This window comes from Phyllostomus discolor, chromosome 6, assembly GCF_004126475.2.
Source record: "Phyllostomus discolor isolate MPI-MPIP mPhyDis1 chromosome 6, mPhyDis1.pri.v3, whole genome shotgun sequence".
NCBI lineage: Eukaryota > Metazoa > Chordata > Mammalia > Chiroptera > Phyllostomidae > Phyllostomus > Phyllostomus discolor.
Genome location: NC_040908.2, coordinates 116,570,406 through 116,595,243, shown reverse-complemented (window position 1 = coordinate 116,595,243; position 24,838 = coordinate 116,570,406). Strand labels below are relative to the sequence as shown.

The following is a 24,838-nucleotide window of genomic DNA, read 5'->3' as shown; positions in this document are numbered from 1 at the left end:
CCAAGCACGCACCCTGCAGTGCCTTCAGAGCAGAGCTGAATCGTGCATCCACCCGTGGCCACGGGAAAGGGGAAATGAAGGGTGCTGACTTGGGAGGGGCCCCGCTCAAGTGTACAAAAGCCAGTATAGAAAGAGCATGAATTCTGGAGTCAAATACCAGAATACCAGGCTCTGCCTTTAACTCCTTGTGGGACTGTGGGCAAGTTCGTTAATTTCTGAACCTTGTTTATTCATCTATATAAAGGAAATAACTGCTCCTGCTTAAATTACAAAATTTAAGTTAGATAATACATGTATTTTATACCACTTAACATACTCCTGGGACCCTGTAAATACTGAAAGCTATTAGCAACTAATATTGCCAATAACAACAAACACTTGTATGGCACCTCTCATGTGCCCTGCATTGTTCTCAGTAGTTTAACACATATTAATTCATTTTATCCTCATAATTACTCCTATGAAATGCGTACTAATTTTCCAGGCAAGGGAATTGAGACAATGATGGGTTATCTATCAGGCCCATGGTCAGTAAGTGGCAGAGCCTGGACTCAGAGCAGGCCATCTGGCTTCATGTCCACCCTTAAACCACTGAGCCAGCTTACCCGTCTCTCCAGTGCAGTATCACACCACAGAACAGACTGATTCAGTGCTGCCTTGAGGCTGCCTTTGCATGGAAGGGAACGCACGGTTCAGGTCAGAAAGGGCTTGCACAGCAAGGCAGTCTATTTCCAGGAAGCACTGTGGCCCTGAAATCAGTGTATACCCAGCTCTGTGTTCCACTGTCCTCCTCCTTCACACCTCACCTCGCCTCTTCTTGTCTTCTCTGCCCTCTCCTGTCCCACAGGAGGAGGTGCCTCCCCTCCTCCCTGGGGTCTAGCCCTTCTGTATCAGCCCTTCATTCCGTCTCCCACCTCCTTTCATTAATCATCTCCCCTCCCTCCCAGGCCTCCAATCTCCTCCCCTGGCTCCTTTCCCACAGCTGACAACACGTTCAAGACTCCCCCCACCTTAAATAAACCTTTCCTTGAACCTGCCTCCTCCTCAGGTTACTCAGATCTGTCTCCTTCCCCGCTCTGTCTAGAAGGAATTGTTTCTACTCCACACGTCTCACTCACTCTTGAACTTGTGGTGACCCCACTTCCACCTGCAACAGAGGGTGGAAAGGCCCCCAGTGAGGTTGCCCATCACCTCCTAATGACCAGTTCCAGCAGCTTCTTTGTAACCAGTTCCCTAACTTTTCTCTAAAGCTAATCTTTATGTATCCCTCCCCCTACCCACCCTCCGAATGTTGGGGTTCCATCCTTGAGACACTGCTTCTCACTACTCAACCCTTCCACCTGCCCCCTCTCATGTCCATACTGATGACACCCATTGGGCATCTGTCTCCAGGTCAGAGCTCTTCCCCAAGTCAACACCTATTTACCCACCTGCCTATTGGTAACTGCCAACAACCAATATCCACTTGGAAATTCTGTTTGCAGCTCACATCTCATGTGAACTTACTGTCTCCCTACTTCCTTCCCCTAACAAACCCACTTCCTCTCCTTATTTCTTAACGTAATTGATGGCATCACTAAGCACCCATTCTCCAGGGTCATAACTTTTTGTCTCTCCCTTACGGCTATAATACAGAGGTCAAGAAAACCAGTCTGCAACATTCTGGAATGCACCCCTCCCCTTCCTTGCACAAGAGCAGTGGCATTTGCCTCAGTTCAGGCTCTCTTCTCTCATGGAACCCTGCTGGTTACTCAACAGTCTTCCAATTGGTTTCCCTGCTTTGGACTGAGAAACCTATCAGACAGATCTGTCCAAGACATCCATCACACTCCACGTTTGCTGATGAACCATCCTGCACTCCCCATTCCTTCAAAACCAGACTTCTAAGCTGGACTGCAAAGACCTTCCCAGGCTGGCCCTGCCTCATTTTCTAGGCTCTTCTCTGGATACCATCCCCTTCATGCCCTCTCCCCACTCCCAGTGCACACAGTAGGCCCTCTCACACAAAGGCAGAAGCAGGAAAAAACATGAGATGTGTGGGTGCTGAAGTCAGACAGACCTGGGTTCAAGTTCCAGCTCCTTTACTGGCTGGGTGTGAAAGTTGTGCCTAGTCATATAAACACTCTAGGCTCTACCCCTCTCTGGGGAAAAAACACCTATTTTGTATACCTGTTGTAAGGGCCTGAAACAGTTTATGTAAAACATCTGAGATAATACTCAGATGGTAGGCACTGAGTAAATAGTAGCTATTAATTAATATTATTAATTTTCCCAAGTAGTTTCAGAGAGGCAGAGAGGAGTTTGTAAAGAATGACAAGATCTGAAACTAGAATAGATCATCTGAGAAGTGCCTTATGGAATCAGAAGAAGTTCAAATTTATAAGGACAAATAACAGTGCCTTGGAATGTTCTAGAATGCACATTTGCATTTTTTTTAAAGATTTTATTTATTTATTTTTAGAGAGGGAAGGGAGGGAGAAAGAGAGAGAGAGAAACATCAAGGTACAGTTGCTGGGGGTCATGGCCTGCAACCCAGGCATGTGCCCTGACTGGGAATCGAACCTGTGGCACTACATTTGCACTTTTGAGCTGCAGCAGGACCCACATAAAAAGATTGCAGGATTTGAACCAGTTTCAGAGTTGCTCTGCCCTCTGAGTCTGGCAGCCTGGGAACGCACAGATCTCCAGGACTGAACGAGCACCCCCAGCCAGCTGCCTCTGGTAGTGCCCCAGATTGGCAGTTGTGCCTCCACCCTTCAAAGGGCCCACGAGAAGATCATCCCCACAGAAGAAGGCTCTAGGCTTCAGGGAGCATCTGTGATCTTCAACCTTTTCACTTGGTGCTCACTGTCCATCTGATGAGGGTCTGCCTTGTTCAGAGTCCTGTTCCAGGCAACTGGGCTTCAGGAGGAGCTGCTGGGATTGGATTCAGAAGACTTGGCTTTGGGGCCTTTTGCAAGTCACTGTTCACTGACTGTTTCCCCATTTCCAAAATGCAAATGATGATCCTTTCCTGACTGGTCCACAGTGACCATGTCTGTGGTTGAGCAGAGATGGTCACAATCTTATCTCCATTTCTCCATTTTTTTCTTTTGAGTAACTTTTTCTGTATTTCCTTTCTGCTTCCCACTTCTTTTTTTTTTTTTCATTTTATTTTATTATATTTCTTTTTGTTTTGTTCTATTCCATTCTATGCTTCCCACTTCTGTTTGGCCCCAAGTGGGTCATAGTTAATATCTCTACACAAACTGAGCACATTTTTCGTAGTAAGTCCTTTATAATCACACCCTCCTCAACACCCCTCCCACCCCCAGCGGAGGCAGCCGCCCTCCTCTCTCTCTGCCGGCAGCCTGCAGAGACCCCCCTGCGGGAGCAGATCACATTATACTAAATTATTAATGGGACGGGCAGTTCTCCCCATTGAATACAGGCTCTTTGGGGCAAGGCTTCTGTTTTAGTCACTGATGAATCCCTAGATATTCAGCAAATGTTGAATATTTCAAAAAATGCTGAGAACTTACCACAAATCGCATGCTTTCATGTCATTGTCAGACTCTCTGAAGTGGATTTTCTCTCCCTAATTACAGGTAAGTTACATGAGCCCCAGACTTATCCGAAGTCCCATAGCTCATAAACAGTGTAGCCAGAATTCAGACCTAGGCCTGTTTGACTCTAAAGCCTTTAACCCTTCTCCGAACCACACTGCCTCTCTGGCCACAGCAACAATCTCAGCCATCTACCACCAGTGTCAAGTGCAGCAGACTTGGGTTCCAGAACAGGAGGGCAGACATTTAACCAAGTCTCACATGTCAGTGGTACTGTAAAGGGAAAGAAAAAGGATATCACAGTGTGAGGACCCTCCTACAGATGCTTATTTGCAATAGAAAAGCAAACTGGCAAGATGAGGATGAGCTACCTTTATCAACTGATAGAGAAAAGAGCTGTCAGAAAATAAAAATTCCATCAACAGCTATAAGAATTAAACCTTCACTGATAAACTACTGTTTTTTCTCTTGGACACTCCAGCTTGATGGGGTGGGAGTGGGGGCTCCTTCAGCAGGAGTCAGAATGGGTCGGGTTGCTCTTTGGAACAAGGCAGGTGGGTCACCTGCAGCTGCTGATGGCAGGTGTGCTGCTGGCACATCGTGAGCCTAACAGGTGTGCATGTCATAATCTTGAAGGCCCCATCTCTACTGACAATTCTCTGTGAGTGTGTATGAGGACACACACGGATGTCATCACACACTAGAAACCTGGACACTAGGATGTGAGAGAAGCAGCACGGCCTTTAGGTTGCTGACCCAGCTCAGCTATTTCCTACTTATGAGATCTTGGCAAAGGGCACGAGATTGCCAAGCCTCAGTGTCTTTATCCGTTACATGGAAACACACGTAATGTAACTTGCAGGTTGTTCTGAGAACTAAGCAGGAAAGCACCCAGTGCAGGGCCTGGCACAGACTCAGGGCTCGACCAGTAGATCACTATAGCAATGGTCCTGGCTCTGCCCCTGGTAGTTGTGTGACCCTGGACAAGTTGTGCAACTTTTCTAAGCCTTAGTTTTCTTGTCTTTAAAAGTGAGATTGAAGCCCTGGCTGGCATAGCTCAGTGGATTGAGCGTGGGCTGAGAACCAAAGTGTCACAGGTTCAATTCCCAGTCAGGGTATATGCCTGGGTTGCAGGCCATGACCCCCAGCAACTGCACATTGATGTTTCTCTCTTTCTATCTCCCTCCTTTCCCTCTCTAAAAGTAAATAAATAAAATCTTAAAAAAAACATAAAAAAAGTGAGATTGAAATAAATAAGGGGTCGGGGAAGGCTTGTGGTGTTATGTATCCCAGAGTGGCAAAAACATACTCTGGAAGTACAGTGGGAGCTCTGGCTCTAGGAGGAGGAAGATGGCTAACTTGCTGAAAGGGAGGACTCCTAAAGTACATGGATTCGTTCTACTGAGCTCCCCGCCAGCACGCTCTTCTGGAACTCCTGTTCCCATCCTGCCCCTTCATATCTCTGACCTTCACAACCTCCTTTGCCAGCTGTGTGTGCTCAGGCACCCCTAAAATGGACCGTTCCTCAACCCTTAGGAAACATCTTAACATCTTATTGGGGTTTGCCAATCATCTCCAAGGGTCCGTATATACTAAGCTCAAATCTGCTCATGGATCTCCAGGACCAAGGCCTCCGGACAGAGCTGCACCTAGATTACAGTGTCCCAGCTCCTACAGCCGAGGAAACTTTCAGCTATGGACATCAGGTCACACCAGCTCAAAGTCTCACGGTGGCTTCCCGTTACCCTCAGGATGAATGAACAAACAAAAGAAAAAAAAAAACTCTTCACCTGCCATCTGAAAGCCCTGTGCCATCTGGCTCCTGGTGCCTCTTCGTCCTCACCTGATGCCATCTGGCCCCGTGACCCCCACACCCTACACCGTGCCCATCTCCATGTTCTTCAGACAACCCCAGCCCGTCTGTCCCAGGGCCTCGGCCTCGGCCTCGGCCCTCCCGTCTACTTGCTGTATTCTTTCTCCAAACCTTCACCTAAACAACTCCTGTTCCCATCCTGGCCCCAGCCATCTAAATTAGGTTTCCTGTGTGTTTCTCCAGAGTACCCTCTTCTTTTCTTTACTGTGATGAATCTTTACCATGATATAATACATATATACATATTTGATGACTGTATTTAAACTTAAGACTCTATCTCCAGCTGCCTCAAGCATGTCTATAACCTTCTTGAAAGCGAGAAGCATGGCTACATACATACCGGAGATATTAATGCCTGCTTAGGACACGGCATGTGACGGGAGGTTTGTAACCACTGGTTGAATGAGAAAATGAACAGGCGGTGTCTCGGTCGGCCTGTACCCCCTCTGCAGCTGCTGCTTCTGTCCATCTCTCTTATCACACCATTCAAGGGCCTTTGAGGCTTAAATAAAAAAGGCCCTTGTTGCTTGGGTGCTGTAAAGAGACTGAATCAAGCTGTTTCCCTTTTCCTCAGTTACATGGATCAGCTTCTCTTTTTTCTCAGCTTCACCTACTAGTCCCTGAGAACCTCGTGGGCAAACACTGTGTCTGTGTCATTTATGCATGTGAGTGTCCTGGCCAGGGGCTGGCTCCCAGGAAGAAGCTCTCAGTGGGTACCTGTTGAATCAAAGAGACTCAGGGAAGCCTGTGACAGGCACTGACGGCCCCATATTCCCTTCCCCTCTTCCCGGGAGAACACTAATTTGGTGTAGAGTGCCAGTGGGGGGAACTAAAAATAGTCATTGCCCTGGCTGTGTAGCTCAGTTGGCTGGAGCACTGTCCCCATGTTCCAGGGCTGTGGGTTTGGTCCCTGGCCGGGGCACCTGTGGGAGTCACAGTGAATGCATGGAGGGGTGGGGCAACAGGTCAAGGTGTCTCTCCCTCGCTCTCCCCATTCCTCTCTCTCTCTAATAATCAGTCAATAAATTTTTTTTTGCAAAAAATTCACCTTCTCAGGTTTCTTTACAGCTCTAAGTGTCCAAGTAACACAGCTCTGCCAAAGAAATGTAAGCTGAGTGTTTCAGGAAAAATTTGGCTTCCTTGTTTCCTTCCCCTTTCTTCTTTTTCCTGCCTGATGTCCAGGCATGAGTTCTCAAGGTGGGGCAGCATCTTAGGGCCACAGGGCAGGAGCCAGGGGCAAGCATGGGAACCACAGCCAGAGCAGCAGGGCTGGCCTGCTGTGCCAGCCCGGAGGGAATTGCCCCCGGCTGAGAGCACACCAAGGAATGGCAAAGCCCCGCTGAAATGCCACTAATAAGAACCGTGTTATTTGCACACTAAATGCATTTCTAACTATTTCCACAGAGAGACCAGCTTTATTGCTTGGTACCCACTGTGCACTTGAGGTAACTTTTCTTCTTTCCTGCCCTTGAGGTCCCAGGTCCCAGAGAATGCAGAAGGTTCAGCAGTCCAAGACAGATCTGGGAGCCGAGGAGGAGGGGCCGGGTGGCGGGAACTGTGCCCACCCCATGGTCCTCTGTGACAGGCACAGCTGCTGGTGAGGCTGCTCTCCGGGCTGCAGATGCAGTGCTCTGACTGTCTAGCTCTCCTGCACGGAACGGACTTTCTGCCACAGTTTGTCTCCACTGTGCTGACTGGAGCTCTCCCTCAGCCTACGGTTTCATTTCGCTTCCATCAGACTGCTCCGGATAAATCACTGCTGCTAGGGCGAGGGGAATTCACAGGGCGCTTCTCCAAAGAAGGGTCACAAAGTGCTGCCAATGCCATTTAGGGGAAGGCTGACTGATTACCGAGAGACCTCAATGATTCATCGCTCTCTGGTATCTTACCATTTGGAGGAAGGGGGTGTGGGGAACGGTCAAGGCTGAGCATATTAAAAACTAAAAATCACTCTTAATCACTTTTCTTAGTTTCATCTTTGAAGTAGTGCAGGTTTTTGTACAAATTACAGTATAGAGAGTCCGGGATTTTTCTCTCCAGATCCTTGCATGCACTCAGAGGCTAATGAACAGCAGTCTTGCCTAATCACAGCAAGGGACATATAGAAATAGCATAGTCCAGTGGTCTTTGGAAAATCATAAAGGACCCAATTTTGAAAATCCTTGCAAGATGGAAGGTTATGTGGAGTATCTATTCACAGCTAGGAAAAAGGGGAATGGATTGCAGGGACAGCAGATACAAACACCATGAATGCCACTGAACCAGTCTTGTCCTCCCAGCCCCCCTTCCCTCCTTTTTCCCGTTTTCTCATGAAATCACAAAGCTCAATCCCAGAAACTTCTTTCAGTTACATAAATTAATAGGCTCTTGTAAACCCTCTGGCTTTAATCATTCTAGTCCCTCACTCAAAAGCCGGCAGAACGAACTTTTTCCTTAGGGCGGCATTCAAGGCTCTCCCTGATGGCTCGCTTCTCCCCTTCAGGGCGTCCTGGGCTCTAATCAAACAGAAGTGCTGGCTTCTTACAGCCGGCAATTAATTTTCTGCCTCCCTGCCTTTTGCTCATGCTGTTCCCACTACCTAGAACGAACTCCTCAACAACTCCCCCCTCCCATTTTCCTTCTTTAAATGAGCAGATTCTGCCCACCCTTCAAGGTCCCATCAAATGTCACTTCATCCAGAGAGCCCTCCCTGAGCCATCCACCTGGACACACCCCTGCCTGTCTCACATCCTCACGGAACTTTCACCGGTGACTCCATGAGTGACTCTTCTTTGTCCTTTCCTTGGGTTAGAGGCACTTGCTGGGTAAATGCTTCCTCTCCTTAATCTGGACCATGAGCTACTTCTGCCCAAACCATGCCATACCTTCTCTGTATCTCCAGCTTGGGAAAGGGCAGGGATGTAGTATTTGGTTCTGTCCCTGGACATAGAATAGATCAATTTGCAGCAGCTGCCTGGGCAATGAACAAAAGGACCCTTTTCTTTAATTAGCACAAATGTCCTCAGACCAGAGCATCTTTCTCATAAAACTTACCAGGGCCTATGTTTCTAACAATGATTCTTATTTCTCTTCTCTGGGTTTCTAAATCTGCTAAGGGGCCTCTGCTGTTTCCCAACCTGGCTCACATTGCCACAATGTCAGGCTGACCTGTCCTACTATGCCTCAGCATCAACGCAAATTAAAGGATAAGGTGCTTTCTGAAGACCCAGAACTCTGTAATACGGACTTGTCAGATCTTGGGGTTGCAAGCAATGTACATGAAGATATTTTTATTTGAAAAGTTTTGGATGCTGTAATATTTTTTCATGGTCTTTTTAATGACTTCTTCAGAAAATTTCCTGGGTTGGTGTAGGATGCTTGCAAGTTAATAAAAGGGAAATTATATTCCATGTAACACAAATGGAAATAAAATATTTAACAGTATCATTGCAAATAGTACGACACTGGCACAGTTTGGAGATGGAAGGATCTGGAGACAAAGTTTGCATCCCAGCTCTGCCCTGACTGAGATTTTGAGCAAGTCAATTAAATTCTCTGAGCCTCAATTTTATTATCTGTAAAGTTGAGATCAAAATACATACTGTCTAATGTCTTGTGAAGATTAAATTACATAAAGAAAAGAGCTAAATATGGTCCTCAACTCACAGTAGGAGCTCTCTAAATGTCTGCTACGTTAAGGGAACCCTTGGGCACTGTTGGTGGGAATGCAGATTGGTGCAGCCACTATGGAAAACAGTAAGGAAACTCCTTGAAAAATTAAAAATGGATCTGCCTTATGACCCAGCAATTCTACTTCTGGGTATATATCCAAAACATGAATTCGAAAAAATATATAGTCTACGGCCATACCACCCTGAACGTGCCCGATCTTGTCTGAAAAAATATATAAACATCTATGTTCATAGCCAAGATATGAAAGCGATAAAATGTCCATCAACAGACAAGTGGATTAAAAAATTGTGGCACATATGCAATGAAATATTACTTGGCCATAAAAAATAATGAAATCTTACTATCTGCAACAGCATGAATGGACCTAGAGGGTATTATGCCAAGTGAAATAAGTCAGTCAGAGACAGAGAAAAACCATATGATTTCACTTATCCGTGGAATCTAAAGAACAAAATAAACAAAACAGAAACAAACTCAAGATGCAAAAACAGACTGATGGCTGCCAGAGGGGAAGGAGGTTGGGGGACTGAATGAAAAAGGTGAAGAGATTAAGAAGCACAAATTGGTAGTTACAAAATAGTCACAGGGATGTCAAGCACAACATAGGGAACATAGCCCATAATATTATAATCACATATGCTGCTTGATGGGTACTGGGAATATGCGGTGGGGGGACACTTTGTAAAGTATATAATTGTCTAACCACTGTGCTGCACACCTGAAACTAATACAAAGCGGTACAGAAGGTAAACTGTAATTTTAAACAAAACAAAAAATAAAAAATAAGTATTTGCGCATGAATGGTTAGGTGGAAAACAGAAGTCAGTGTAGCATGGGAAAAAGGGGTCTATCCTGGCAAGGAGGCAGGTTGCTAAAGGAGGAAGATGACAAGCCTTGAAGTCAGACAGATGCCACTTCAATCCTGGCTTTTCTCTTGTCCTCCCTGGACCTCGATGTCCTCGTCTGCACTAGGGGGTGATAATAAAAATAAGAGTAATTTCCTCCTAGAGTCACTGCAAGGCTTACAGACTGTTTTTAAGGCCCTTTGTAAATTGCAACGATAAATTATTTTTGGCTACTAGTATATATCCTCCTACTTCATTCGATGCTGGGGGTCAGCAAGGCTACCCACCCCAGCAGAGCGAGGACCAGAAGCAACGTCACCAGTGGATTCTGGATCTCCACCTATGGGAAAGACGGTTCTCTTCCGTCGGAAGACAGAGGCCGCCATGCTTCGTCCTACGACTCAGCTCTAGTGAGTGCGTGCACGTGTGTCTGTGCAAATGCATCTAGTTCACGGGGCTCTGTCAGAGTCAGGTCTCTGCGTTTATGTTTGTGCACACAGTTTGTAAAGTGCTCTTAGATTTCTTTCCAGGCAAAAGATAAACTCATTTAACTTAAAATCATCAGCTGGATTGCATTAAATGGAGGGAAAAGCAAAAACGTACACCATCTAGCCATTTGTTAGATTAAACACAATTATTTCTCCTGTTACTTAATTACAAACAGACATGAATACCCTGGGTCCTGACATCGCGGATCTTCTGAAATTCTAGTCTGCACTTCGACATGTAACGAAGGGAAGGGTCGCGTTCCAATCTGTGTCTCATGCAAACCTGAGAGTTACAATTGCATATTGGGACCATAATGACTTCACTAAAACAAGACCTAAACTTTTAATTAACCTGCCAAAACAAATTACAACTCATAACTCACAGGTAACAACCACAGACAGCTGAGCCTCGATGCCAGGGACTCATGGGGAGAAAGGGATTAACAGCAACGTCAGAATTGGTCTGTTTTTGTATGAAAGAATAAAAGGTATTCATTAAACAATCACTGTGGGTTGAAGGCAGACAGACGAGTCTTCCTTCATCGACACCTCCCATTTATCAGGTGCTCACAGCACCCAAAGCCTGTGCTGGGCACTTGATACCCACTTCCTAGAATCTTTACAATGAGGCTTGCCCGGCAATATTACTGTTTCATTCCCCAGACAAGAGAGATGAGGCTCCGAGGGGTGAGGGGACTGACCATCCTCACGGCACTAATGTGCGACGGTAAGGGAAGAAGGGGATGGAAATCAGTGCTTATATGGCATTTGTTTTCAAAGCTTAGTTAACAGGCCATCGGGGTCATCTGAGCTCTACCTCAGGCCCACTGGGTCATCATTTGTGAGGCAAAGGCCCAGGAATCTCCTTTGTACAACAAGGTTTGAGACCACCCATAAGATACCACCACCCCTGGCTACTCAAAATGTGGTCCGCAGAGGAGCAGCATGCATGTCACCAGGTGCTTGCGAGAAACTCAGACTCCAGGGACCCGCCCAGATTTGCTGAAGCAGAATCTGCATATTAAGACACCAGGTGGCTCCTAAGGCTCCAAGAGGCACAGGATAGTTTACCTGCTCTGAAAGACGTTATAGGGTTAAGGAAGGTGAAGATAGATTTCATCATTTAGGTGAGAAGAGGAGAACCAGATGGAAAAACACCACCATCTCCTTAATTACGACAAAGCAGGTCAGCAAGCTGCGACAAGCCAAGATTTGGCAAGGGCCAACTAGCTGTACCTATATTTTATTTCTCTAAGAGGCATATCCTAATTAAAAGTCACTTTCTTTGGGGGTTTCTGTTAATATCCTTTCATATTTATGCTCAGTTATTACAGATAACGAATTCCGATTGTAAGAGCTTAGTTCTGAGCAAGCATGAGGCTCCATGCTGCTTGGCGAACCTGCTAAGAGAAAGCACACTGTGACACCACGGAGCTATAACTCCAGCCCTGCTAACTACTTGACAATTGTGTCCCTAAAGTGAAGCTGCTGTGCCCAGGAAGGAAGCAGGAATAGGATCTGGAGGCTGGCAAACCCCACAAAGTGACAGCCTTATTGATGGCGGGGACCGGCTCTGGCTCTCCAGTGACAGATTGGGGCTGCACCGTTAGCCTCTGGGTCAGAGCAACCGCTGAACTGCAGCCCCCAATTCCGGGACCTCGAGAAACCACGGACTGGAAAACTTCAGTCATTTGTGCAGGGTCAAATCCCAGGTGGGTGGAAGAGGTTCACACTCAAGCACACTTCCCACTCTCCCTCACGAGGCAGCACACAGGGAGGAAACCACAGCATGCACCCGTGGGACGGCGGCTGCTGTCGGGCTGGCCATGGGGGCTGTGCAGGGGAAAGGCCACACTCACGCTCCTTTCCATAGTGACTGAGGGACACTGTGTGTCAGGGCCTGGCTGGGCATTAGGGAGGCAGGGAAGGTTATGCCAAAGTCCCTGTCCTTCAGACACTCAGAGACCAGCAGCTGGGACAGACACTTTCAGACAAGGACAGCACAGGTGGCATTTCCTGCATCCGAGCTGATGCTGCCTGATGGTCACACCTGCACCCCTGGAGACCGCCGTTGGAGCAGACACTGGTAAATCTTGCCTGCGTTTGATGGGCAGAGATTCTCTGCCTCAACACTAAGGGCCAGATTACAAATAAGAGAAAGGTGGCTGGAAAATGACTACTGCTGTTTATGAAAAAGAGCCAGGGTCTTGCAAGAGTGTTAGAATCCAATGACAAGGGTCAAAGGTTTTTATTCAGGGAGACTCCCAGCCAAGGACTGAGACAGAGTTTTGAGGTAAACTCTGAACCATGCAGAACTTTTCACTAGCTAGCAATCTCATTCCCAAGTGTTCCATTTAGTGGTATGCTGTCTTCCTCTAAGTTTTATTTTCCTGGAGGAAATTTTTATCTGCAGCGCATGTCATAGCCCTTCCCATATGAACTCAGAAAAAATGTTTTCTGACCTGAACCACTGACCACTGCCTCCTACCACATGCAGTGGTGATGTAAGGAAACAAAGTCTATAGAATGTGTGGGTGAAGGGGAGACATTCCTTACAACAGGATGCCAGGCTTCCAGACCCCTACAGGCCTGGGAGGCGGCCGAGGGGCTCATGCTGAACCCCTCAAGAGCTGTGGCCTTCTCCCTCTGGGAGGGACAGTGAAGGTGTTAAGCATGTGTTTAAGACACCAGGGCTCCCCTCTGTAGGAGATCAGGATATCTCCATTTCCAACACCCCCCAGCATGACCAGTTACACTGTTCACCCAACCATTTGAGCTGCCACTCTCCCTTGCCCTATAAGCCTTTATCTTGTCTCATCTGCAAGGAGTTGACGGCTTCCAAAGCAAAATAAACCAACAACAAAAAAATGTCTCAGAAAAACCCAAATAACAAATCAGTGAGTTGAACCAAGGGAGACTATGAAAAACAATAAAGGTGCTGGAGAAGTTTCAAGAAGAGAAATGTTCCCTCCATGTGGCCAGGCATCTAGGGTTCCTGTCTCACTGTCAGTGCCTCTCCCACCCAGGCTGGTCCACACACCATGCCCCAGACAACACCAGAACAGCAGCGGGCTCCGGGCTCAGGTGCCAGCCTGGGATGGCCTTCCAGCCCCTCCTCTCACTCCCACGCCCTGTGCAGCAGGCCTGGTCAAGTTGGCCTGATGCTAGACTGCAGGCGGCATTACAGCCCTGGACCACACACATTCCCTGGTCACCTTCAGCTCCCAGGCATCTTCTCACGCCAACAGATAATACCCCACAGACCTCAGAGGGACGGCGGTTCCTTACCGATGGCAGTGGTGAGGAAAGAAACCACTTCTGACTCCTTCCCATCATTGTAAAAAGCCAGGTGCCAAATGCCTGAATCCAAATACTGGATGAAGCCAGTCTCGTGGCTAGAGGGAGGGACGACTCCCCGAGACTGGCGCTGGGGGCCCTCCAGGCTGCGTGCCTCCTGGGTCAGGAGCCTCCTTCCATCCAGCAGCTCCACAAAGTCAAACTAAAGTACAAAGAGAACATAATCAGTACTGGATATGCTTCACCACAATGCTAGCTTCTTACCTCAGGAAGCACAACCTGCGACAGACAAAAGAGGCCAAAGCCACATGAAGGTTGATCGACCAACTCCAAAGCCTCCCCAGACTCCATTATTTCATGGTAATAGTCTGCTTATTCTCTTGTGAGTGCCCCATAGTTAGTGGGTTCTCTTTTGGTCTCATGTTGCTGCAGTTTTGGTGTATGTGTGGTAAGTCTTCATCTGGCTAAGTCTACACCAGGACAACCATGTTTTTCCAAAGGTGGGCATGTGATGACCAACACAGCCGCTTCCTGACTGTTCGAACTTCAGCTCCTGGAAATCCAGGGTCTGGGGTAGGGACTGGAGCTCTGGAGGTGCCTTAAATGTCAGCCAAGGGCAGCAAGTGAAAAGCTGCTTTACATCTCTCTTTCCTTTTGTCAATGATCCTTTTTAAGCACTCCAGTTTCAGGCAGCAGTGTTAGGGGAACTTAACTGGATTAGCTCAAAACTCTATCAATAATTACATGCTGTGTCGAACACAATTGCCAATTGATCTGAGCCTGCTAGTGTGAGACTCATGAGAAGTCAGATGCACAATGTTAACGACAGGCAGGTGGTCCAGTCCTATGAACCTGCCAGTGAGCAAACTGAGCCATCTATCCATCTTTCTAAAAAACCAAGATAGGTATTTATTCTGTCTTATGTAAAAATGCCTGGAGGCATGGAGTCTAGGACTAGCATCGTAGTTGTACAAAAAAAAAAAAAAAATCAGGGGCCAGGCTCTCTCTGTTTTTCTGTGACTCCACCCTTAGGAAATGTGTCTATGTATATAGCTTTTACCTAAGAATCTTAAAAAGCAACTGGTGCTAGGAAGACTGCATTTGGCCTGGGAATATGTGCTAGATACCTATGATTTATGTTACTCCAATCCCGGAGCTAGGAGGACATTACAGAAGTCTGTTCTTTAGGCATCATGATTGGTAATGCATCAATCATCCTGGACGAGTTTACTCAGTATTTCTGGTGTGCGCATGTCTGAGTGAAGGTGAAACTCTGAAGGAGAGAAAGAATGCAGGAGACCAGGGAAGTAACCCTAAGTCCGAACCATGTCCTGTGGTAGCTGCCTTATAAATGTTATTCTTTCTTCTTCACAACAGCTTTGCAAAGTAGGGGTTGTTATCAGCATTTGATAGATGAAGAAACTTGCTCAGACAGGGTAACACACTGTAAGTTTCATGGCTGATGATGAGAGGATTCAAACTCAGGTCTGTCTGACTCCAAAGTACTTGCTTTTTCCTTTAGATTACATTTCCCAGGTAATTTTACTTGGGAGACTGGGTGACAATAGGAAGGCAATTGAAAAATTTCCTAGAATTCCCTTCCCTTCCAAAGCCCCAAGGATATAAACCCACTCATCTGAAAGGCAGGGTCTGAGAGAGGCCAAGCGGATGAATGGGCTAGCGGATGTGTAGAGTTCCCTCCAAGCTGAAGGATGCAGGTTTACGCAGTAAGTTTTTGTCTCTGGGCTAGGTGTTGAGGTAGGTGCCCCAGGCGTGTGAGATTCTGGTTACCTGTGTATGTGAAGGAGGAAGGCCTTTCCTGCCGTAAATGCCAACCAGAGCCGCCTTTCCCAGAGACACATTGAATTTCAGATGCACAGGATGGTCTATGAACACTTGAGATCGCCAGAAAGTGCCGGGAGGAATCTTCTGGGAAGCTCGTCTCCCCACGTCGATTTCGCCAGAGTCTATAAAACTGTCCTCTGGAAAGAAACTACTGGGCCTTCCTACCAAAATACAGGGAAGGGAAGACAAAAACATCACGATTAGAGACGGGTGAATCAGGCACCGGCTGCATCTGAAGGAGCAGGACTCCCTGTGCCCGCGCTCCTCTCCACAGTGCTCTGCTGCCAGCACCCCTCCCCGGTCCCCGACTGAAGAGCAAACATGTCCGGAACTGCTTTTCCAGGGATACTCAGATTGTTCTGCTCAAAATACTCATTCCTCCAAAGCAGTATGGGTCCTCCCCAAGGGCCATCTGTTTACTGCATAATTCCACAGCTTGTTAAGATATATTTTGATCCTAAATATAATCATTGGCAGTCACATGAGAACGACTCTGTGTGTGTGTGTGTGTGTGTGTGTGTGTGTGTGTGAGAAAGTGCATGCTGAAATAGAATGGCTAGAGGAAACAAGGTGCTGTCATTAAACTGCCCATAAGCATGGTTCCCCCGGCAGCAGAAAACATGGCCTGAGTGGAGTAAGGCAAGTTCAGTGGTTTATGTGTAACTGGAAGTCAAATCCTGAGGCTGAGATATGGGGGGTGGTTGTGTTGAGAGCAGGGCTAGTAGGGTTGGGGAAGATGAGAAAGAGCATTCTGTGAAGGGAGGAAAAATGCTTCTTTGTCTAGGGTAGAAGTCTTTGAATATCATTTTTGTACTAAAGAGGCAAAGTTGAGGCAATTTCTTAAATTCAGGCTTTTAAAGCCTGTGACATACTTGGAAATTTGACCAAAGCCCCCAACCCTGCAGGCTGCAGGGAGTTGAGGGGGGATGCTGGTTAGGAGTAGGGTCTCTCTTGGTCATTTTTTCTTTTACCATTCAAGAGAGTGACAGCTTTCTGGGGACACCATAAGTGCCGGAAAGGAAGGTTGCTTACCAACATCCTCTATTTAGTAATTAGGCACATTCACATGTAAAAAATATAAACCCTAACTAACTTCCTGCCAGACACGGGCCTTCTGAGGAACTGGGAGGGGGCAGGAGACTATAGGGCTGTTAGAAGATCACACCTAAAACAATGGAAAACCCAAACAAAGTCTCCATCTCATTTGTCGTTAGAAAGCGCCCCCTGGGCATCCCAGTTCCAAGCCTGTCTATTGTTAGGGATGTTCAAAGAGACACTTTAGAGAACAAGAATCCATTTGTAAAGAAAACACGTTTATGGGAACTTTTCATAAAAAGCATTTGGGGAATAAGAAATTAAAATGTCTTTTCCCCCTAGCTTTGTGAGGCTCCTTACAAAGCATATTTGACGCTGCAGTGGGGCTTGGCAGGGCATTGTTGTAGTCGTAAAATATTTTACTGTTTTAAATAATACAATTCAATTTAAATGTTAAACTTCTCCATATGTTATCATTCCCTTATAAACTCCCAGGCAGAAACATCAGGTTTTTTAGCTTCAAACCATTAAATGTTATTTTAATTAAAATATGCCAACAAAAAAGAGTTAAAATGCATGCTCTCTATGTAAGTGTCACTAGTATTCTGTCATTAGCATGGGAAAGCTCATGTTTAGTTCCTTTATGGGAGGAACGTGCCCTAGACTTTTACCTTGAAAATGCAGACACCCACAAACCACCACAACCTGGTCCAAAGACGGAAGCCAAATTCGCTAAGCATTAGGATGGAAGAGAATGACTTTCTCATTCTTTATCTGATTTCTGAATTCTCAATACCACAATCCTTTTACAGTCCAGGTAGAAAGTAGTATGTCCTTCAGCTTCTAATTCTGCTTGGGAAGCAGAACTCTGAGGGAGTATGAAACAAAAGCAGAATGAGTTCTGAGCTTTTCACTCCCAGAAACTGCAGAGAAATAAGGCCAAGACTGCTAATTCCAAGGACTCGTTTCCTTTGTGAGTAGGTGGGAGTCGGAGCTGGTGAGATGGGGGAATAGCCTGCTTTCCAATAATTCTGATGTCTGAGAATAAATAAAAAGTTCTTCCGCAACTGGGCACACTGCTGGCAAACCGTGCACACTTCATTTTCCCCTTCAGTGAGCATGTTTTCAGGAGACAGCTATTGTATCAGCTGTGTTCTTTAGCCTCACAGTGCAGGGGCCAAGCCCAGACTCTCAAGGGAGGTCTGCGGGCCCCAGGGGCATAAGTAAGTTGTTGGCTCTTACCCCAGAGAAGGGAGGGGCAGAGGGGAATATTTTTTTTCTAACACTCTAGTATTTCACCTCAGGAGGCCAAAATGGGAGGAAAAAGTTGTCTTTGGTGTGTACACAATGGAATCAGAATAACAAAGTCTGCTTTAGGGCACCTTCCCCAGCCAGGACTTTGACATTTTGGGCTGAGACAGTGAGGGCCACCTTGGAACTTTGGTTCAAAAGTGACTTTGGACCAGAAGTCACCCTGTCCAGATACTGAGGGTGGTGTTTGAGAAGGGAAGGAAAATCCCCACCTGGGGATTTAACCTCTATTATTTCTCCCCTCCAGTCCCCAGCGGTCCCCTGGACTAACTCCAGGGATGAGAAGGGGCCTTTGCAGGGAAGGAGTTACGGCCTGCCAAGCACCTCGGCCTGATGGGAAAGAGGCATTGGACTGACTGGGCCCAAAGGCTGTTCAGAGTGAAACCACCTCCTTCCTTTCCTGCCTTAAAAAATCCCTAACTCCTGTTTTCTTTCCAGATCCTATAACCCAAGGTTCTTTGTCCTCAATTCTGAGCACCAAGCTGTGAGCCCTAGGACAGAAAATATCCAACTGCACAGCAGAACCCGCCAATGATGGAATCATGAGAGAGGGTAGAAGGCAGAGGTAACTGGAGCGAAAACACCTGTGTATGACATCCTTTTTATTACTATGTACATTCTGATGATGATGATGATGATGATGATGATAAGTGTATTAGCAGTAGTAGTAATAGCAGTGAAGGTAGAGGTAGTAGTTTTCACTACCATTTAATGAGCGCTAACTATATGGTGGGCATCTTCATGTATATTGGGTGAGTTAATTCTCATACCATTAAAACATATATACTGAGGCTCAGATTGCTTAAGAAACCATTGAGCTATGAAGCCATTTTGGCTTCCGTTTTATTTGTTAGAACATGGCTTCTAAGAGCATTAAATTGATGAATGATAAGTTGCAACTCTTCCAAGACATTCTCAGTGGTGGCAGAGTGTGCTGACCCTCTTCAAGAGCAACAGTCCAATTTAATGTACAGTCCCAGCAGCCTGGGTACCAAGGCCAGACCACTGATGAGCTTCTTGGCAAGCTGGCACACAAAAGGTTGGCAATTTTTATAAAGTAGGAGCCTGCAAACAGGCCTCAAAGTTAAAGGTGACAGTCACCATCTCAAACATTCATAAGAAGGACACTATTCAGTCAGTGGGTGCCCCCAGAGGCTTAACAAACAGTACCAAATATTTAATTCAGAATTAGGGACCACCAACAGCATGATTAGGTTTCACAAGGCAGATTCTAGTGGTAATGGCCCTTTTCTTTGTAAATACATACAAATTCAGGTTTCCTAAAGCAATGCTGTGCAAATACACAATCATGTCCATAAAAGACATTTCCCAACAAATTCTGAAACAATTGGACAGTTTAGTAAAATATGAGAAATTTGGGAGAACTGAAATTCCCAATCACACTGCCCAGTCACAGTCTTTACTTTCCTGAACTGAGATCTATCGACATAAGTTCTAAATTCTTAATCAATTAATATTTCCCCCCTCCTTCCATCCTTTTTGGTTCTTTTCAATACAAGAACTTGCACAAAGGATCCTTTAGTTTCCTTAGCAACTGTTTGAAATTTATTTGGTTATCAAAATAAGCTGTTTCATTTTGGAGAGCCCAGCTGAGCCTGTGTGCAGCAATTTGCATGGTTCAAACTGATGGGCAATTTTGATTTCACTGCAGAGAGAAGAAAATACTATCCCTGACCCACCAATTCAACCATCAGAAATGCTTGTTTATTCATGGTTTTTCCCCCTTCTCCATTAATGTATAACATAAGTTCTTGTGGCTTTACTTGCAAAAGCTGCTGTATTTGGTTTCTGTCCTATGACAACCCTGAAATGGTTAGAGCCATGTTGAAAATATAGTATATTCTATAGTTTGATGTTATTCTCAAAGACATGGTAAACATGGAAAATGTTTCATTTGCATTATTAAACAATATATATCTTTTAAAAATACTCATAAAATGCCCAAACCTTTCCAGGATCTTTAAGGATAAAATGTTAACTAGTCTGGACTTTCGAGATGGTAATAACTGATATGTAACGGCTTTGGATTTGAATAACAAGAATAAAGGAACTGATATTTGTTGAGTGCCTCTTTAGGTTTCATCCTCATTCTACAGATGAGGAAACTAAGGCCAAAGGAGATGGAGTATCTGGCATGAGTTAATTAATAGACCTGATAAATGGCAGGGCCAGGAGTCAAACCCTGGACAGTCTGGCCCCAAGACCCTTTTATCCTTTTTCCATCATACCCCATTGCTTCCCCCACCATGTGGAAAAGGGTTTCGAATCCTAATTCTGGAATCAGCTCTCCTATTTGATACCCTCAGAAGGGACAGCGAAAATGCACTTAGATCAGGGTTTGAGACTTCCCCCTTGAGATGTGTCTAGGGAACTAGATTTTTTAAAAAAAGATTATTTATTTATTTATTTATTTATAGACAGAGGGGAAGGGACAGAGAGAGGGAGAGAAACAACAATGTGTGGTTGCCTCTCGCATGCCCCCCATAGGGGACCTGACCTGCAACCAAGGCATGTGTTCTGACTGGGAATCAAACCTGCGACCCTTTGGTTCTCAGGCCAGTGCTCAATCCACTGAGCGACACCAGCCAGGGCTAAGGAACTAGATTTTTAACATCACAAGTAAAAACATAAACTGAGTAGACACAGATTTGACCAGGGCAAAAGAAATTAAGGACCATATCGTCTCACATAAACTATAGAAAGCTTTGTCTTCTGTTTTCCTAGACTGATGTATTTTTTTGTCACAGTAATTGCTTTTGAGGCTGACCAGTTTCCAGCCCTGCATCGTGTTTTAGGGGTTTGTAAAGAGGGTTTCCATTTGCATTAGTAATGACAGATAATCCCTTTAAGCAAAAATCCTCCAATTAAAGTAAACCAATAAGCTGGGGCAATTTCATTTCGTCTCTTATCTGCACCTCCTGCTCCTTGCCTAAACAACCCGCAAACTAATTTCATTACAGTGAAAGATTTCAGATACATCCAATTCCTGTTTAAAGAATGTTTGATAGAGATCATGGAGGAAAAACCGGCATTTTGCTAAATGAGACCCTTTGCCAGTAGCTTTAGAGTGAAACGTATCTTTAACCTGCATCTGTACCCGCTGATCTAAAGACAGCCTTCATTTCTCAGTGTTCACGTGGGGCACCTGAGCCTACCGACTGGCTTGGGTATCACGCGCCAACAAGCAGGACCATGGACAGGGCCAACGTGAAAAAAAATTCTTAAGAGCCATCTGGTTAGTCAAATGATGATTCTATTACTAATTTCATATGTAGAATTTGCGATTTAGAATGGATCTTAGAGATAATCTAGCTCAACAATCTCCTTTTAAAGAGAAGGAAAATGGAGTCCAGAAGGCCTATTCAAGGGATTTGCCAAAGATGACATTGCAGGGCCATGGGTAGGAGCTGGGCTTAAAGTCAGGGCTCCTGACTCCTAAACTGGAGCTCTTCCCATGGCCCTATGGACGTGCCCTCATATCCTAATAAGGGGCAAAGAAAGCGTAAATTATTTAAGGTTTGAAGTCTTAAAATCTTTGTAAAGAAAAAGATGGCTTTGCCTCTCAAATTGCATGGGTACTTATCTGGCTCTGTGGAACTAACCACAGTTACCTCCCCATAAAAATGATGACAAGTATAAAGTTGATTTTGGTCTTTGGATCATCATTTCAGAGCTCATGAGTGAATATTCCAACAAGCCAATGCTATCCTGTAAACCAAAACAATGCCTGGAAGGCAAATCCTTGAAAGGATAGGGAAGCTCAGAAACCATGACCTCAAAATTAACTGAGAGGAAAGGGAAGGTGTAAGCAGAGAGGGTTGGAGGCAGCTATGACCACGGTACTGATGAAGTAACTCCAGAGATACAGCTGGTCACAGCAGGTGCAGCAGAATGGATGGCCGCACTGCCCAGAAGGACTGCCAGACTGGCCTGCAAGCTCAGACATCTTTCCTCATACCAGTTTTTGTGAGTTTGCATCATTCCTAGCTGACAGTGAGAGAATCTGTGTCAATGGCATGTTAGAAAGACTCCTAAGAAATTCAGAGTGTGGGGCTGATGATGTCACACTTAAGACTGCCAAGCTCCTAATGCCACCCCTATTTTCATCAATGATAGAAAAATAAATTCACGTCTTATTGTACAATGGGATTTCTCATTCCCATCTTTGGGATCTTGGAACCACAGGGTTAGTCAGGAAGGATGATTTATGGAGATAGCAAGAGTCCTGGAGTCACACAGACATGGGCCCAAATTCCCAAATCCCTAATTTACTGGTGGGTGACTCTGGCCAAGTCCCTTAATTAATGGGACCTTCAGATTTTGCATCTAAAATAGGTATATATAATTACACTTACCTCACAGAATCCTTGTGAGGATTAAATGTGAAATGCTCTTGGCAAAAATATTTGAAACAAACATACTGTACAAACACTAATGATTATTGTTATTGCATATGAGGAAATGAGGGCTCAGGGAAGTGAAGTGACTTGCTCATGGTCACACATGGCTGCTACTGCCAGAACACCTGCACTGGTGTTTCCATTAAACCACAAGGATCCAAGGATATTTCAGTTACAACACACCACCTACCACTTCACCAAGCCCCACTCCTCGAGATGTCCATCCATCCCATGAGGTTGCCCCAGAAGAGCTCATCTGGACCCCACATGATCAGAGATAGCCACCCCAGCGGTGTGCAAGCCAAAAATGATGCCCTCAAGGCATGAGATGGGACCCCGCGGAGCACCATGAGCCCTGCCCAAGCCCTGCCATGAGCTCAGTGACAAGGAACTGCGATGGAGACACAGGTGGACTGGTGGCCGGCGTGGACTACAGAGGGATGGAAGAAGCGCCAGAGCATGGAGCTGTGAGTCAGGCACATGACGCACATAATGGAAGTCTCCTCAGTTGAAAGGCAGACACAGAGGACTCACGACACGGACAACACAGCAACCCTACCTTCTGTGGCTCCTTTGCCTTTCCTGTCAGGGATCTCTAACCCAGTGCCCCCTGAGGGATACAGGGAGACGTCGGTTGGCACAGGCCAACTGCTGGCTGTGTCCTCCGTGATCTCATACATCTGCCCCTCCATCGGCTGCAGGTGCCAGTTTAGGCCAAACAGGTGCATGGCTGTGGTGAGCAATGAGAAAAGTCATCTTTTTCTGTTGGAGGTGGAAATGAAACTCCCAAGCCATAGGGGAAGGCAGGTAGGGTGGGGGAACACGGGGATTCAGATCAGTTCAGTTGAACAAAAAGCCCCTGAAGGCAGCTCTTACAGTGCCGAGCCCTTCACAGGGAATGGCGGGGGGGTGGGGGGCGGCGCACACAAGGTTGACTGAGGCCTGGACCTGCTCTGGGGGACTCAGAGTCTGGTGGACCTGGGAGGGGGTGAGGGTGGGGAGTTTTGGGAGGTCTAGGACTTGCACTTTAATTCAGATGAAATTTGCAATTTAGAGCACAAAGGGTTAATTTTTTTTAATATAAAAATACCTCCTACAAATAATAGGCAAAGTCTAACAACTCAGTGGGAAAACAGGCATAGGAACTGACACTTTACAGAATAAGAAATACAATTGGCTCTCAATTATATGAAAAGTCTCAATGTCACTCATAGGAGAAATGTGAATTAAGCTTTGAAAAACTTTTTCACATATGGTTTGGCAAAGATAAAAAAAGATTGAAAACACACAGCAATGGCAGTGAGGAGGAAATAGGCACTCTCATACTTGGCTTGTGTGAGCAAAAGCTGCTATACATCCTGTGGAGGGCAATTTGACAAAAGCTGTCTAATTTCGAATATGCATACCCTTTACTCTGGGACTTGGAAGTTCCAGTTCTAGAAATTTCTCCTCCAGATACTCACACACATACTAAATGATGTACCTGTACTTATTATGAAGGTTACTTACTGCAGCATTGTTTGTAATAGCAAAACTTTGGAAACCAGTCCATCAAGAAGAGGCTAAATAAGTTATAGTCACCCAATATATTATGCAACCTTAAAAAAGAGTGAGGAAGCTCTTTGTATGTACTTTTCTGGAGGAAAAATTATAACATGCAGAATAGTGCGTGTGATATACTATCACCTTTCGGTAAAAATTCCTATATATGTATAGAATATTTCTGGAAGGGTATGAAAGACATTGCTAGCAGTGGCTGTGTCCAATGAAGGAGAGATGCTAAGGGAAAGGGGCAGTAGAGATTCACTTTTCATTGTATGCCTACTGTATGTTTTCATTTTGTACCACATGCAAGTATTTCTGTTTTAAAAATATTTTCCCAACGTAGCAACTGCTAAATAGTCTTATGCAACCGCCTAGATGGGACCTTGAGATGCCAAAGAACAGACACGTCCCCTGGAGACATGATGCTGGAGAAGGCTAGGAAGCCTGTTCCCCAAATCTAGTACAAATCTCTGCTGAATCCCATCTGAAGACCTGAGACTTGAGCCTTGACAATGCCCCATGCTCACCCTCTGGGATGGCTAGCCCGATTCCCCATGCACAGAGTAGGCACCCAGGGCCTGGGCCCCCACAGCATATGCTATATCTAGCATCACACCTTTGTTCAACTGATGAACATTTTCTAAAAGCCCACTCTGCACCAGGATCTATGACCGGGTCTAGAGAGCTAGAACTGAGTTAGATGGCCCCTGCTTGGATAAGCTCACAGTCAAGGGAGAGAGACAAGCCACAGAATCCATTCAGAAGGACTAGAAGGCCCAGAGAAGGGGGTGACTGACCCATTAAGTGGGCCCTAGGCACACAGGGGAGGATCCACAGAGATGTGAAGGCCCACGGTCATTATGCTTAATGAGCACCCGCTATGTGCCAGGCAGCCCACTGGGTAATTTGCATATATTCCATCTAATTCTCATGGCCACCCTGTCAAACCCGATTTACAGAT

At 45.8% G+C, this 24,838-nt stretch overlaps 1 protein-coding gene across 7 annotated transcripts in view; it reads right to left on the bottom strand.

The window, feature by feature from the left end:
* The window catches only part of TENM4 (teneurin transmembrane protein 4), a 736,252-nt gene that overhangs the window by 168,715 nt on the left and 542,699 nt on the right, over positions 1–24,838 (bottom strand). For 6 of the 7 annotated variants that reach the window (XM_036028749.1, XM_028514477.2, XM_036028747.1 and 3 more), the window contains 3 exons: positions 22,892–23,062; positions 15,512–15,726; positions 13,712–13,922 (listed from right to left, as the gene is read on the bottom strand). In XM_036028749.1, coding sequence (XP_035884642.1) covers positions 13,712–13,922; positions 15,512–15,726; positions 22,892–23,062 — 597 coding nt within the window. The remainder of the gene's footprint in view (positions 1–13,711; positions 13,923–15,511; positions 15,727–22,891; positions 23,063–24,838) is intronic. The other variant, XM_036028750.1, reaches the window with a different exon arrangement.